The sequence below is a fragment of the Pieris rapae genome, chromosome Z, assembly GCF_905147795.1.
Source record: "Pieris rapae chromosome Z, ilPieRapa1.1, whole genome shotgun sequence".
NCBI classification, from domain to species: Eukaryota; Metazoa; Arthropoda; class Insecta; order Lepidoptera; family Pieridae; genus Pieris; species Pieris rapae.
Genome location: NC_059534.1, coordinates 4,724,934 through 4,741,043, shown reverse-complemented (window position 1 = coordinate 4,741,043; position 16,110 = coordinate 4,724,934). Strand labels below are relative to the sequence as shown.

General features: G+C 33.2%; 1 protein-coding gene across 2 annotated transcripts; it reads left to right on the top strand.

Moving 5' to 3' along the window:
* The first annotated feature begins 2,292 nt into the window (after window positions 1-2,292).
* Window positions 2,293-7,900, top strand: LOC110999300 (fork head domain-containing protein crocodile). 2 transcript variants are annotated; one of them, XR_002600388.2, is made up of 3 exons: window positions 2,293-3,449; window positions 3,597-3,757; window positions 6,580-7,900. XR_002600388.2 is itself a non-coding variant. In XM_022268302.2 (2 exons), exon 1 carries the CDS (start codon window positions 2,425-2,427, stop codon window positions 3,433-3,435), a length of 1,011 nt encoding a protein of 336 aa, XP_022123994.1. In that variant the 5' UTR covers window positions 2,293-2,424; the 3' UTR covers window positions 3,436-3,449; window positions 6,580-7,900. The 2 variants fall into 2 exon arrangements, 1 of the variants encoding a protein (XP_022123994.1); XM_022268302.2 differs by lacking the exon at window positions 3,597-3,757.
* The last annotated feature ends 8,210 nt before the right edge of the window (window positions 7,901-16,110 follow it).

Sequence of the window (16,110 nt, the reverse complement as noted above, 5' to 3'; positions counted from 1 at the left end):
TAATGTATGTAAAAATAAAAATATTGTACTAATTGCCTGCCACTGGACTCTGCTCACACAAACTTTATTTCGTTTCAAAAAGTTGTTTTGTGTGTAGTAGCTACATTCCAACATATAAAAAATTTTATTTGCGACCCTATAGAAAAAGAAAACTGGTAAGATAAGGTTTATCTACTAAAAAGTTTATCTCCATCCTCAGAGTTCGAAGAATATGTAAATAAAAAAATATTCGTATTGGTCCAGCCAACTTACCCATAACATATTTTAATTATTAATATTCACTTTATTTTACTTTTAATTTTGTTACGTTTGTCCTCCTGTCATGGTACATACGAATAGTGTTGCTCGCTATGTCCACCTTTGTTTTGTGCAATGAGAATGTGAGAGTGCATCAATAATTTTTTATACTTTCTTAATTTCTTGTCTTGTCCTATTTTTCATATCGTATGTAGTAGTAGTTAGAGCTGGTGGCAAGAGAAAACCCGGTAGGCTGGCGAGGCTGCGTTTGGGATGTAGTTTAGTCAATAATTTCGAAACAATATAGGTTCAAAGCTATGGCAACACATACTCTAAAAGTAATGTGAAGAAATAACCTTATGGCATTAATTTTATTTTGTTTTCGCAAACATCGGAAATCTAAAAGTGATACCTTATAGGCTTAAGGTCTGTTTCACAATGTCCGGATAACTTCCAAATAAGCTATTTATTACTTAGTGGTAGGATAAACACTATTGTTACGTTTCACGACTGTCAGATAGCGCTATTCGTAATGAAACGCGAAGTTTCTTATTCCGAATAACTTATAGATATGTTATGCAACTTTGCTTTTGCTATACAACTTACCCGCTTGATTTGCGAACTGGTTGTAAATGTAAATTTACGATAAATTTAATTTGTTTTTTTTTTGTCGTTCATAAGTGTATACGTTTACCTATATGAATAAAGATATTTTTGAGTTTGAGTTTGGTACTTTGTTAGGTATTTGGTACTTTATTCGCTTTATTAGGTACGTATTTGGTATTTTATTAGCTTTATTAGCTATTTGGTACATTGTGAAGCAGACCCTAAATTTTACTTACACATTCACGCCTAGGTATTTTGAGCTGTCAGTTAGTCAATGTTCAAAATAATTCTGACGCTTCACTGGAGGACTTTAGTAGTGTACTTGGTACAGTTCCAGCGGCCTCGGGATGGATGGTGGAACGTGATGAATCGCTAGTGAAACTCAAACTCTTTGCACGTCAATGACCATTTGTAAAATTAATGATACGGATGAAGCCTGAAAAAATATCTGGACTGTTAATCATGGAAGGCTTACTTTTTTATGAATTAGAATGTATATATTTACTTTGCTTTTATATATCGAATTAAACCCTTTCTGACTTTGTCAAAAAATAAATTATCTACTCTAAAATTCTCTTATTTACCAAGTTCAAAATTTGAGAATTTGTAAGTATAATATTTTAATTGTAATAAGTTGCTTAAATACAATATAGGAGAAAAAAATCACTCTTAGACACCTTTACGTCATATTTTATTATATACCAAACCTCCATACCAGTTTATTTGAAACGATTATAGTCCAGCCATTCATGAGGTCGCTCCAAGAAGCCTGTGCAAAGCCTGTGCTGTGTGAAGTGCCCAGGAGACTTCTGTACTTCTCGAATATCCTAGGTTGGCATATTTAGCCAAGACTTAACGCGAAACTGACCTAATGAGAGTCTAAGTGCGGAAAATGAGTCCACCAACTATTGTCTAACAACACGGAAAAACAAATTAAGAATTAAGATTCAGGAATTTCTCGACGTAACATATAAATGTACTAAAAGTAGTCGTTAACAGGTGCAAGAAAATCTCAAAAAACTTTATTAGTTAACTTTAATAGGAAACAATTTTTAAATACTTTAAAGAGTTCTATATAACCCTAAATGAATAAAAAATATATATAAATTTTCTATATGATAATAATATTCACGCCAATATAATTTTTTACAGTCACACGACAAAAGTAATTGACAATTGAGCGGAACAAAGGGTCTAAAAGGGATACAAAAGAAGGGTAACATTTAACGTAGATATCGTGAGCTTTATAAGCTCCGCCCTAAGCAGTATTCTGGGCGTGTCCTTCACCAATTCGTAAATCGCATCGTGATCGAGCGAGACAAAGATACCAGTGCAGTAAACTTTAGAATGAGACAAAAACTAATGTGTAGGAGGCGGCGCCTCGTGGTATTCTCTACCACAGCCGGTGTCGCCCCAGTCTCTCTCATTCGCCTCTCGTTTAGCGTCCGCTATGTAAACGGCCGTTGTTGTGAATCTAAACAAAATCAGTCAGTCATCGTTTTGTTGCCGTTAAAGTAGCACGTCGAGAATCTCGTGTTCAGTTTTTGATGATGTTGTTGATGTGAACGAAATTAATCGAAAATGCACGCGTTGTTTGGTGAACAAAGTCCTTATACCTACCGCGGAGGTGCTACCGGCGGATATTCTGCGGGTGTGACACCTTATGCCTACGAACAATACAGATACGGTTATGGTGCCCCATATCTTCATCCGCATCAGCAACATGTAGGCACCCCCAAAGATATGGTGAAACCACCATATTCATATATTGCACTGATTGCAATGGCGATTCAAAACGCCCCCGACCGGCGGATAACTCTCAACGGTATTTATCAGTTTATTATGGAGCGATTTCCTTATTACAGAGAAAATAAGCAAGGCTGGCAAAATTCAATTCGACACAATTTGAGCCTGAACGAATGTTTCGTTAAGGTTGCCAGAGACGACAAGAAGCCCGGTAAAGGTAGTTATTGGACTCTCGATCCCGATTCATACAACATGTTCGACAACGGATCTTACTTGCGACGTCGCCGCCGATTTAAGAAAAAGGATGCACTTAAGGAAAAGGAAGAAGCGATAAAACGACAGCAACAACTGCAACAAGCACAAGAAGCGTTAGCTGCACAAGAAGCGCTCAGTGCGGCGGATGCTCTCGGACAACAGCGGGACGTGAAACCCGATGTTAAGCCGCGCATCTTCGAGTGTAGACCTAAACGAGAGCCCGGTGCAGATTGCGCCCGGTACGAGAAACCTAATGATGCTCTTGACGAGTTTAGCGAACCACGACTGCCGTCTTCCGCGGTTTATTGCTCACCACAACCGTATTCATTGGCTGCGGAGGAGTTCCGTGCAGCTACATCAGGCTGGTATGCGGCCCCTGAACCCCCAGCTGAACAGTTACCACCAGTATTTAGAGATCTCTTTGAACCACCGAGCTGTCAGCTGGCCGGCTTCCGCGGCGGTTCTCCCGTTCCTGACGCATATCGAGCGTCACCACCGCCACATCATCATTACCGCACCTCCGCTCCATCATATTACCACCATCAAGCCTGCGTTGCAGCTGCACCCGCACCCGCTCACAAGTCCTACTGAGACATCGCCCTCAGGTGAGCATAAATTTTTACCCTTTTACTTGCACTTGCGAATCTTATAGGCGTCGCGAACTAGCTGTGCGAGTTGTTTGATATCAACCCCTGCGGCCGAGGGGTGGACGTCGGACGTTGGAGCACTTCGTGACGTGGTTGTGGTTGCAGGAGGCCGGCATCATACGGCGCCGAACGGATTTAGCCGCCCGCGTCAATTCCACCGGATAAATATAGCCGGAGATGCCGCAGAGGCAAGCGGCGGCGTCGATAAGCACTGTTTACAGATCGGCGGCCGACCCTGCCGCCTCCCGCTCTGTTCAATTCTATAGGTATGTTTTAACACGTGTTTGAAATCACCCATAATGAATGCTAATGATGTGGAGGTGTAGCCGTCGGTTGGTTTATGACAGGTCGATTAATTTTTGGAACTTTATTCATTAACTCATTTAAAGTACTTTTTTGTCGCTGTCAAATTGTGTTATTCTGTGTAATATATAGATTAGATATATTCAATATGTATAATACGAGGGTTATTAACATACCTACTTTTACGCTTATATAGTATATAAGGTACATTAATGCTTAAATTAATTAATTTGCAAAAGAAATATTTACATTTAAAAGGAATTTTAGTAGTATTTCGTTTGCTTTTCAAAATTCATGTAAAATATTGTCAATCAGTATGAAGTTTCATTCAATGCCGGACATACGGACCTTTGCTTGGTGTGTATTGTGTTAATGTGTAACTAACCATCTGGCAAACAAGTGTCGAACAATAAAAAAAGTTCTCTAACAATATAAGTTCGACCAGATCACGTACATTTTACACGTACACATGACACTATCCTTTTTAACAAATAATACGACGGAAATGCACAAAAAAATATTAAATCACTATATTTTTAATTTACCTAAGTTATTTTGTATAACTAACATAATTAAATTGGTAATTAATGCCAAAAATCAGAATCATGCAATCTTTATTTTCCAAATCAGTCCACGGACGAAGAAGCAATGTGTAATAAGTTAAATGTAGAAATTATAACAGCCTTCTTTATTTTAACCAACATAGAGATCTGATATTGCTATTCTAACATGCATAGGTTTAGTGTATCTGAGATGGTATAACCTAGGGGATGGGTCTCATTGCTAGTTTAAACAAACATACCAAATCCATTTAAACTGCACCTGAAAACAACTTGAAGTTATTGTTACTCTATCAGCGAACTACCGAACTCCCGGTAGTGCGTGCTTCTTATTGGTCGTTTTTCAGCCGAGAAAGGTCATAGTTTCGTGCTTGAAACATGTGATATTTAGAAATGAGTGAAACCGTATGACAAAAGACAAAAAGGGCCAGATTCAGTCACGTTGTCTTCCCTTTCTCACGATGTTTTCTTTCACCATACGAATGAGTTGTTTCGGGTATAAAATTGATGTATACTTAAGTAACGACCTTCAGGTTGAGACACTGGTCTGTGCAACGTTCTAGTATAAACAGGTGTTAGTATAAACCCCCTTTAATTTAAGTGAGCAACGATAGTTTTATAAGATAGTAACACTTTATTACCGTGTAACAGAAACTATTACTTGCATCAAACACTCCGAGGAGCATTAACAAACTCGTAAAAGTTTACGCGAGAAGATTTATAAAACACACAAAATATTCTTACACTTTCTTGATACTTATAAAACCGATATCAAACTTTTATTTATTGGTATCAAGTGATCTCTTTATAGTGCTTATGTTTTTGTAGTTGTAAAAATTGTACATTCTACTTGTTTGATGTTTATTACGGACTTGAAGTGTTAGCTATATATTACGTTTTAAATCAACTCTGAATTCTATTTACGTCGTTTCATGTAATATATATCCTTGAAATGGAAATACATATATTGATTGTATTTTTTAACTATTTAGTTTGCAAGGAATTTAAATGAATTTAGGTCAGTGTTTTTTCGTGTTTTTGTACGTTAGTTTATTTAAAATGTGTTAGTAATATTAAAAGTAAAAAAAAAAACATTATACGTAATACCTATTAAACTATTCAATTTTAAAAATACATCCGTCGGACGAAGTTCTCGGACTTTGCAGCCTCAGGGTAAAATTTTCTTTAAAAGATAGTGGGTTTCAAGAAACTTTTTGAGGTAATATAATATCATTCAACTCAGTTCTAAAGTCTTCTCATCTTCCTGATTTAAATTAAAAATAAAATAATTATTTCATAATAAAGATGCTGTCATGAAACTTAACACATAAGATATAGCTTTATATTAATTAATATTAAACGTCAATTGTAGTATTCATATCAATAGTATTTACATACGGATGCTATCAGCCAATAGGTTACATTACATTAAGGATTAATCTAGATTCTAGTTAGTGCCTCTCTTTAATACGTTAAACATAAGGATTGTGCGAGACGGTTTGCTGAACTTTTAGCACATTAAAAGTCGCAAAATATTGTTTATTTTACGAATATTTTAATAATGATAAGCGAGAAAGACGGCCTTTGTATGAAACAAACGAAATCTCAATAATGATATTGTATAATACCAAGTTTTTTTATTCTGAAAATGTTTACACAATTGGAGACCAAACCAAAAATTTATAGAAAATCGCTTGAACGGTGAATTTAATACGGTTAATATTGTAAATCTGTTGTTGACTGTTTGTAAATTTGAAAATTTGACGTTAACGACGACTCTGAAGACCGTTTATGACATCATTAATTTGATTTCATTTATTATGTTCATTTGTTTTGTATAAATTCATTTTCTCTCTAGATTATTTAGTTTTAAGTGATGTACTTTTATATTGTTTCAACAATGAATGAAAGGAATGTGTTTACTGCTTTAAAATTAAAAATCCTCTGATCCCAATTAGTACCAGACATCTAGATAAAAATGTATGAACAATTTTACAAATTAAAATTAAAACTTTAAGACAAAATTATAATTTCTAGAGCAACAATGAAATATATATTTATTATCACCATTTAGTAAAGTATTATTTTTGCATTAAGATTTAATCATAAATTTATAAAAAAAATAATAATGTAACTCTAGTGGTTCCTGTGGAAGTGTATCTTTAATGCTCTTTCCCTGTATCAATAAATTTATGCCAAAAACATAATTTCCCTTTTTGTTATAGGTTAAACATTGATGAAGGCGTGGGAAGATGAAAAAGGAAGAATATACGTAATAGGTGATGAAGTGAAAAATTGACTTTTTTATATTCATCGAAACGAACGAAGTTTAATTTACTTCTCTAGAAGACTTACATTAGTTTGTATATTTGTTTAATTTAGTTTAATAGTTAAATTATTGTATACCGATAAATTGTTTTAAATTTATGCGAGTAATGGTATTTTTAAAATCATTTAATAATAAGTAGTTCGTTAGGGATCACTAAGATAAAGTTATAAGATTATGTCGTCTGTAAAAAAGGCGACGCAAACAACTCGAATTGTTTAATATAAAATTTAATATTCATTAGACTAGCTGTAGTTACACATAGTTATACACTATCTAGTCTTTTTCTTTGAGTGTATGTAAAGAGTGATAATTTGTTAGTGTTCATAAAGCACAAAATATTTTCAAAGATTGCCATTCAATTGTTTATCTTAATATTTCATAAACTCATGTCCACGACATGAACTACATATGCCATTAGTTGTAATAACTTAAACGTTTAAACAATCCAGTTACATTTATAATAATAGTATTTATATTATATTTCTCATGAAGTGATAATAAATAAATAATACTTAACTAAATTTATCATATTCCAAACTCTGAATCGTGATACATTTTAGAAAATGTACAACATTGTGGGGATGAGCGATTCTCAAAAACTTTTGGCATTGTCAATGGTCACAGATGAAATGAAGCTCCTGCAAGTTGTCTCCGGTTAAAAAAAAATAAAGGAGAAATAATTTGTTAATTGCTTCAGGATTTTTGAAGTTGATGTAAAATTTCAAAAAGGATAGTTTGATATTTTTGCTAAGTGAGGATAACACCGGAACTCGTTTAGCCCTATTTCAGAGTCTGTTATAGTAAACGGAACTTAGCTTTGATATTTAAAAAAACATATTGAGTAATTAAAAACGTAAATCAGTAATAAGATAGATTTCATAAGCTTGTTCCATTTATTAAATTTAAATCTATAGAGATAACTGGACGACTCTGGGTACAGATTCAAGACCAAATTATACGTAGATCTAGTTAGACTCTTTGCCTTTCCCACTTTAACTTTACATTTCAATAATGTGGTATGTTAGGCTTTGTATTTTTATGGATATAGTTTTAAGTTCAAACAGCTAATAATAATCAGCAAGACATACTATTTTTTCGAAGTCATAGAAAACTTAATATCATTAATATAATAAATGTATCTTTCATATAAGCCTAATTTAGTGAATTCATAATACCGTGTTATGTAAGTAAATTAATAACTTTGTGATATATTATGTTAAACGTGTGTATATATATATATGTACCTACTTGCATATTAAATGGTTATTTGTATTTAGAATACACATAGCTTTCATTTTTCTCCCTTAATAAACTCGTCATTTTTCCGAGTTTATAAAAAAATTGAAATTCTCAATCTTAAATGTAAATAAAAAAGTTGGTTTAAAAATCTCTGTTTCCTTACAAAAAAAAATTGCACCAAATTTTATGTATTTTTAAAACTATACTTCATATAAATACATATTAGGTTGTAAATAATTTAACTGTATAACTTAACTTCTTTAAGTGCCTCTCAATTACTGGAGGTAATGGCCCTGTTTCTTGAAGCGTTACTTTTCCTGCGCCAGATGCAGCAACTCTTCAGCCATGATTTCTTCCTTCGACCAACACGCCGTTTACCCTGGATTTAACCCATTATAATTAGTTGAACGAGATGGTAGCGGTCATGGCGCAACACGTGGCCCAGGTACGCAACTTTCCGTTGCGAAACATTAAAGTTTAACGAAAGACTGAAAACGTAACTGGTAAGAATTAAATATCTCGTCAAAATCGTTCATTAAATAAATTATCTTTTTATTATTTGCATTTTCACCTATTATTATCATATTACATATTTCGTAAATGTAGACGACGCAAGCCATCATAAAAAATAAAAAGTCTTATTGATATAATCACCACGATTCGATACGTCGAGTAGGCACTTCACCGTTGATTAAAACCTTGCATTCCAAAGCTAACTAAAAAAATCAAGTGGTTTCAAGGACCAAGACTCATACTGACGAAATATCACCAATGGATTGTGTTAACCAATTTAAATGATAGGAAGGCTTATTTACGAGTTGTTTAAGGCTATTTTGGGTTGTTCAGAAGCCTGAAATATTCCAACAAATTAAATAAGCCTGTTGATTTAAATAAAATCCGTGTTATTTTTAACATAACGAAAATCCGAATAAAATGCATTTATTATACAGAGCACATGACACATGACGACAATACAAGAGGTCGTAAAGTATTCTATTGAGAGAGATTTAAGATTTTATTTGCAAAATTTGGTTTGTCCGCTGGATACATTATAGGAATATAAACTAGTAAAAAGTAGTGGCGCTACCAGCCTTGATCAACTTTTTTTATATGACGATCACCTTTCTTTGACACACGTCATTGTTCCTACACCAGCTGGGGTTTGAACACTCATTAGAGTTTAAAAATCGGGCACCCTGCCAATTGGCTAATCGAATATGAATAAGGACTGGGATAAGGTGAACTCGAGAATATGAGTGTGCTTAACCATAGGCTGGCCCGATTCAAGTGAAGGGCTGTCATAGTGACGTATTAAGATGACGGTCGTCTTAGCCACCCACGAGCCTAGGTAGTTGAAGAGCTTTCATAACAAGTATAGTTTTTATTAATCATATTTTTAAACAGTTTATGGATAAGAATGAGGTTGGTAAAAATTGGTGGTAGTTGTTTGATATATCGTGAAGATAGCGTCATTGAAAGGTACCTACACTTCGTAAAGTAACCATGGTTACGATTTTATTTATGAAAACTGTTAATCAATACATAGCCTGTTAAAGTCGTCAAAAGTTAACTAATTAAAATAAGTATAAATAAATTTAACTTTAACGAAACTGACCAGAAAAAATTGTATTAATAATTCATCATATTTTAATCTGGTATGAAGCGATATGTCATCAATGATAATAATTAATATTTCTTTTATTTTAATTAAATGTTTCCACTAAAATTGAACATGAAACTGGTGTTCCATTTTCTTTGTTTGCAAATCACATTTTTCTAATAAGAACTTGCGTGTCTCATCTTTAATAAATTAAGAGGAGTGACGTGGTCTTGGTCCACGTGCCAAGTTTTACTTTCTTTCTTTATCGGATAAAGAATAACCATGCCTGGCAATCGTGGGCAGGCTGCGTAGGTTTCATCATTGTGAAGTTACAATACTTTTTCAAATGCCTGTTTATTATATAGTAAATTCTACAACTAGGTAATGAGTTTATTCTATCTGGTGTAATAAAATTAAGACAAAATATCAGTCTTATACTCAAAATGATAACCAAATAAGGCATTCAAGACGATATGAATTAATACTGAAAATCGCAAGCGATACGTATCCCACATTATTGAAACAATGCCACTTATTTTGGCAATGTTTCTGTGTACGGGTCAATGAACTATGGATGATGTTTATTGTTTTTTACAACACCATGTTGCTTTTGGCACTACGGTTATTTGTTTAAATAGCATGCATGAAGGTGAGGTTACGTCATTTTTGATGAAAATTGCGGCCATGACATTGCACGTATTCAATAATTTGGTACCATGTACACTAAATAAATAGGAGCCAATTATAGGCCCCAAATTACCAATTCTACACGATCATCATTATACCTATTAAAAATATTGATAGTGTTTTGTTATCATAAAATGCAATAATGTTGGACGCTTTTTCCTTATTCTACAGAGGCAGGGTTGCAAATATTAAAATAATTTTAAAACTCTGCAACCTATTTCGGTTTCTCACGGCTGGGTTATTATTTTTAATGTTAAGAAAATAAATAAATCCATTACATAACTAGTTTTTTAGTCCTATTCAGTCCAGTTGTATTGATTTGATACTTAACAGACAAGTTTGAGTAACCACTATATTATCGAAACGAACGAGATAGAAATCATGAATTTATTAACAAAATAAGATTGTAGTTGATAACCAAATCTGAACTCTTAAATAGCCATGAAAGAAGTCTAACTGTCTTAATGAGGAAGACAGTTCACCCATTCAGAATATTGATCAGGTACCTCTTACTAATGTTTTTGCCTTAGTGATGGTACAGAAAGGAAAGCCTATCGGGATTGGAGATTCTACCCTTGGACATCTAAGTATCTATGTTACAATTTCTCATGAGTCACATGCAGAAGGATTCAAGGTCGACAAAAGGTGAACAACCATCTCAGCTGTATGGATTATCTCTGTCTTAACGCGATAATTTAATCCTTTGTTTATCTAATGCCTCTAAAATTCTTGGCGTACAGGAATGGAAAGCATCTGAGCGAGTCATGTATCATAAGCATAAGAAAATAATCCGGCTGAGTTACGACTAAGGACAGAGTGCTAATATTCAAGAGCAGCTAATTTTTAATATTAAAATGAAAATATTTTTCTTTACTGAACTCGTTATATAATCACTACATTCACAAGGTCCCGCCTAGTTTAATAAGAATAATGCGAAAAATTGTCGGTTTCTTTTATTTTTGTCAATTACTTATAAATATAGCTTTCGTTAACGCAACTCTTAACCTAGGTCCCAAATTCGATATACGGAAAATAATATTGTCAGGCAGAAAAAGTAAAGAATGTCTGGATATTATATAGAATTAGCCTTATTCAATTCGTTACGAATACATTCTTTAAAATAACACCAATTTTCTGCTGCACTGCTTTATTACGAGAGATTATTACATCGATTAATTTCGATTCGATATCTCGTGTCCACGTCTTCACTAGTTCAACGTACTATGTTTTTAAGTGACAAATATTATATAGTTTTATTTTCTACTATAAAAAACACGTTTTTATATACAAATTAAAACATTAATATCGTGGTTAAATATTGAGTACAACAAAAGCTCCAAAAATAATTTATCACGCATAATTTGAGTGGTTGACGCTTTGACGTTGAAGCGTGAACAACGGTACCCCAAGGAAAATGGGCACAAAATGGCGTCCACGCCCTATGATTAATTTCGGTCCCTCCCTTATACGCCTTGAGTTGTCCCAACTGTCATTCAAATCGGTATTGACTGAAGGGTCGCATTGAGGGAAGTTAAATTAAGCTAATATTGAATCTCCATGGGCAGACTTTTCAGTATCTATTTCATGAGACCGTGTTTTAGTTGAGGTACAAAATTTTGCCACAGACTTCATGCAGGTATATACGGATACTCTTTTCCAATTGAAATCTGTATCCAGTGGCGTTAAAACCGAAATGGAGTCTTGGCCTCAGATTGCATCCGTTTCTTCGATCGGTTTGGTTTTGTAGACGGTCAGTGTCTGATATAGTACATATAGGAGGAAAGGCTAATTATACACAGAAAGGGTCGCACGCTTTACATACAAAGGCAACAAATCTCTGTATTGGATAAAAAGAAGTTTAAAAAAATCTTTATACAGTTTGTCAAAATTAGTAGAATGTGATATCATATGGCGTTATAGGCGATCTAGTCATCTTCTACACACTTGTTAATTTAATTATTTAAAATATTTTACCACCGTTTTAACTGAAATACTGGGTGGTTATTAATAGTCATTTCTGCACAATTGACCGCGCACCACCACTATGTGGAACCAGCTGATCCTTGAAGTATTTCCGAACCAATAACCAATTCGACTTAGGGTCCTTTAACCAGTACCAATTCTTAAAAGACCGGCAACACACATGCGAACACTATTGTCTGTGGGTGGTGATATCACTGAACATCTGGTGAACCTCCTGGCCCTGCCCTCAGGTACATATAAACTATGCCCACAAGTAATTCATTAGGTATTAGGTCATTAGGTATTTTCTGTTTAACCTGGGATGTGATTGTTTGGCTCCATAAGATAGATTTAAATGTATGTATACCGTATTTCAAAGTTTTTTCTTCTCTTTGGGTGCCCTTTATACGTAAAGATAGATCACTAAGTGGGTTTCTGGTGTTTTTGTACTCTTAGTTTATTTATAATTTGTAACTAATCATATGGAACATTAAAAACTGTTCGCTTTTCAGAAATACAAAAAAAAATTTTAAATTTTAAGATTTTCACAATTTCCCATAAATAGAGTTCGAGGAATAAATTAAAAAAAAAATTAATTAGTCCCGCCATCTTTAAAATTTACGTGTAGACATATACTTTTAGATAATTTTTTGTTGATACAGACTCTTACTAGCCGTGGGGTTCAAATTCAGGCGCTAATTTAAGATTTAAGTTGGCACCTGGTGATGGTACCGGTGACCACAGAGCTGGTGCTTTCCTCGTTCAACGAATAAGTATCGCAATACAGCGAGGAAATGCTGCCAGCGTTGAAGGTATACATATGAAGGTGCCACAGGGACCAAACTTTTTAAATTTGTAATCTTCTTTTTTATAAATTTTTATTATTACTTGTTAAAAAAAAATTTAAATACTGTATATTTGATTGTTATGTTTATATTTTAATAAACGATTTAGAAAGAAATATGTTTTAATATTAAAATTTATACGAACGTTTAGATAAAAATACTGTATTACTCTTGTTGGTAATTCCAACCGTAGCTTGGTAAAGTATTGATTTGACGGTTATCTCGCCACCTACGTTTATATTGAAACTTAAATAAATATTTACTTTATCGAGTCTAATTTGGCACGAGACTACCCACCGTGTTGCGGCAGCAGCCATTCGTTTAAGTTATATTGTTTGTCCGCTAAAAGTATTCCTAACAATATACTAGCCTACACCCGTGGCTTTGACTTCGCAGAAGAATTCAACGTTATAGTAGGTATCATTTTTATTATAGTGTTAAAATAATACCGTAATTAATATTTAGAAAACCACTACGTACTTTATTAATAGTTGTAATTTTAGTTATTGTATCGTGTGCTAAATAAAATAAAAATAATGTTGAACAGTTTCATGCTCTACAATATCTACGAAATTTCTTAAAATTGGTTTGTTGGATTAAAAGCTTAAAAAAAAATACTGAAAATATAAATCGCTGTTAAAATATTCCATCTTTTCTTAATCCTTCCTTTTTATTTCTTGAACTTCATCTGCTTAGAACTTCTTTATCCTAACAAGGAATGACCCGAAGCAGCTAGTTAAGGTGCTTTGGCTTTAGTGCACGAGTGAATGATTTCAAACAAAACTGCTGAATAAATAAAATCGATGAATATTTTATATTAAGTCACATACGGTAAATATAATTGTATCCAATTGTATTTTTTTTATAAAGTGACTTTCGTTCTTCATTCAGTCTAATTATATTATGATCTTTCATGCAAGGCCCTCTTTATTACAGTACTTTTAGATTTACATGTTTAATAAAAATCAGGTTCCGAAATTTAATGTTCTAATCGGTTAAAAAATTTCTCGTCAAACAAATTAAATGAAAACATTTTTTTCTGCCATTCTGTAAGACTGTTCATGTCTAGAATTAGGGACATTAAATCCCATTAATCATCGTATCATTGGTACTTGGTCACCTGGTACATTGTACAATTACAATATAAACTCTATTAAAACAATTAATTCAACAAGAAAACACTATTAGTATTTTCGTAAAATCTATAAATAATTTGGCAACATTTAAATAGACCATAATCATAATAACTAATGTCAAAAAATATGAATTCAAAGTATTAAATTGTTATCTGTCAGGTTGAGTCTTGATTTGACAGTCTCTCGACGATTGCGATTAATGAAAAATTCCTAATATATATAAAATTAATTTGATACAAAAGTTTTATATAGTCATTGAATGTCCTACAGATAAGCAGAACTTAATTTAAGATTCTGAGAAAGTAAAACAATGAATACAAAATAAATTATTAGTTCACTGATGTCACTAAATTGCAATTTTCAGCGTTACAATGTGCCTTAATTTGTTGTAGCTTGATATATTTTCCATAGTTTACACAAAATGACGCATGCAAAAATACTTAACAATTAATATTAATTGCTGACACAATTTTACATTTTATTAATTTAAAATACGCCATATATTTTTAAATATATATATTAAACTATATATATTTAAATTTGTTCTTAAGATTACTTTATCGTCAATTTTCCTATGTTTTAATAGGTCTCTACTATTCGGACGATTCGAAATGATAAATATAACAAATCAAATACCATGAAAACCGATTCAGCCCTTCTCGAGTTTCGGAGTGTTACTGTTGTAGATATTGAATGTAAAAAAAATATTCGTGAATTAAGTTTTATTAACAAATAATGCCTTTAAAAAAAGTGTAGGACGTCAATCTAACACACCTATGCTTATTACTTTCTGATTACACAATAGACATTAATACAGACTCTTAACGAAAATGAAAATAACTCAACACTCCATATGGGCCATGTCTGCGGCTACCCTTTCTGAGGCCACTATTTTAGTAATGACAGTGCGCAGGCGGCGACCGGCGCGACGTGAACTAACTCGGCTGCTTTCAGGGAAACACCTAATTGTGCCGCGTAACACGATTCAATGAATGAATTGTTATTAAATTCGTTTTATTACTTCACCCAATTTTCTATTTTCATGCTTTTGACGGAAATGAATAAATCTGAATACAACAACGTCTCAATAAATCTATTTTACGACGAACATTTCTTAAAACAACATCTACGGGATATGGGAAAACGGAAACTTTTTCATTGATTGGTTTGTTACGCCTTACAGTCGCACTTAGAGTCAGTAATTACCGAACAGTTAAGTAAAAATCTAAATAAACAATACATTTAATGAAAAGCTAATGAGATCTTTCTATCCTTGTTCAGTGCGTAAAAAACATATTGTGCTAACTCAAAATTTGCTGGGTGTTGACATTTGACAGATGACAAATTACACTTGATTGATTATGTCTTGTTTTAAAACTTATAATCACATAATATAATTAACAGGGAGTTGCCTTGTTTGAGGAGATCAGCGCCTGGAATATTGCTATTGATTTTATTATTTTAATTTTAATTAATTGAATAGATGTTTTATTGGCATTGTGTATTTTTCTAGTCGATCTCTCTCTCTTTAGTCGGCAGCTCATGTCTGAGCGTCGTGGTCAGCAACGAAGTATCTAGAGCGGACTATCTGCTTCCATCGGTTTCTGTTCAGCGATTCTAGTCGATCAAGTTACACGATCAAAAATAATTTATAATTAATTCACTATTGCACAGCTGAGTATTAAACCTAGCTCGAGGTATCTTTTTGTCAATAAAATATTATATTAATTTAGATGACATAAACATGCAATAAAATTTTATGTGTCTTGTAACAATGAATCTCCGTTTCCCGGTGAGCACAAATTAGTCTAACGTGACAAATAGATGTTACTGAAATAGAAACGCTGACAGAGGAACAGACGTCCATCTCTTCGCGTTACTAATGGGTTCACATTCCATTTTTCATGTAAAATTAAAAATAAATGTTAACACGAATGGTTTAGTGATTATTATTTACG

Coding starts and splice junctions, on each gene's coding strand:
- LOC110999300 (XM_022268302.2), top strand. CDS start 2,425: ATGCACGCGTTGTTTGGTGAACAAAGTCCTTATACCTACCGCGGAGGT.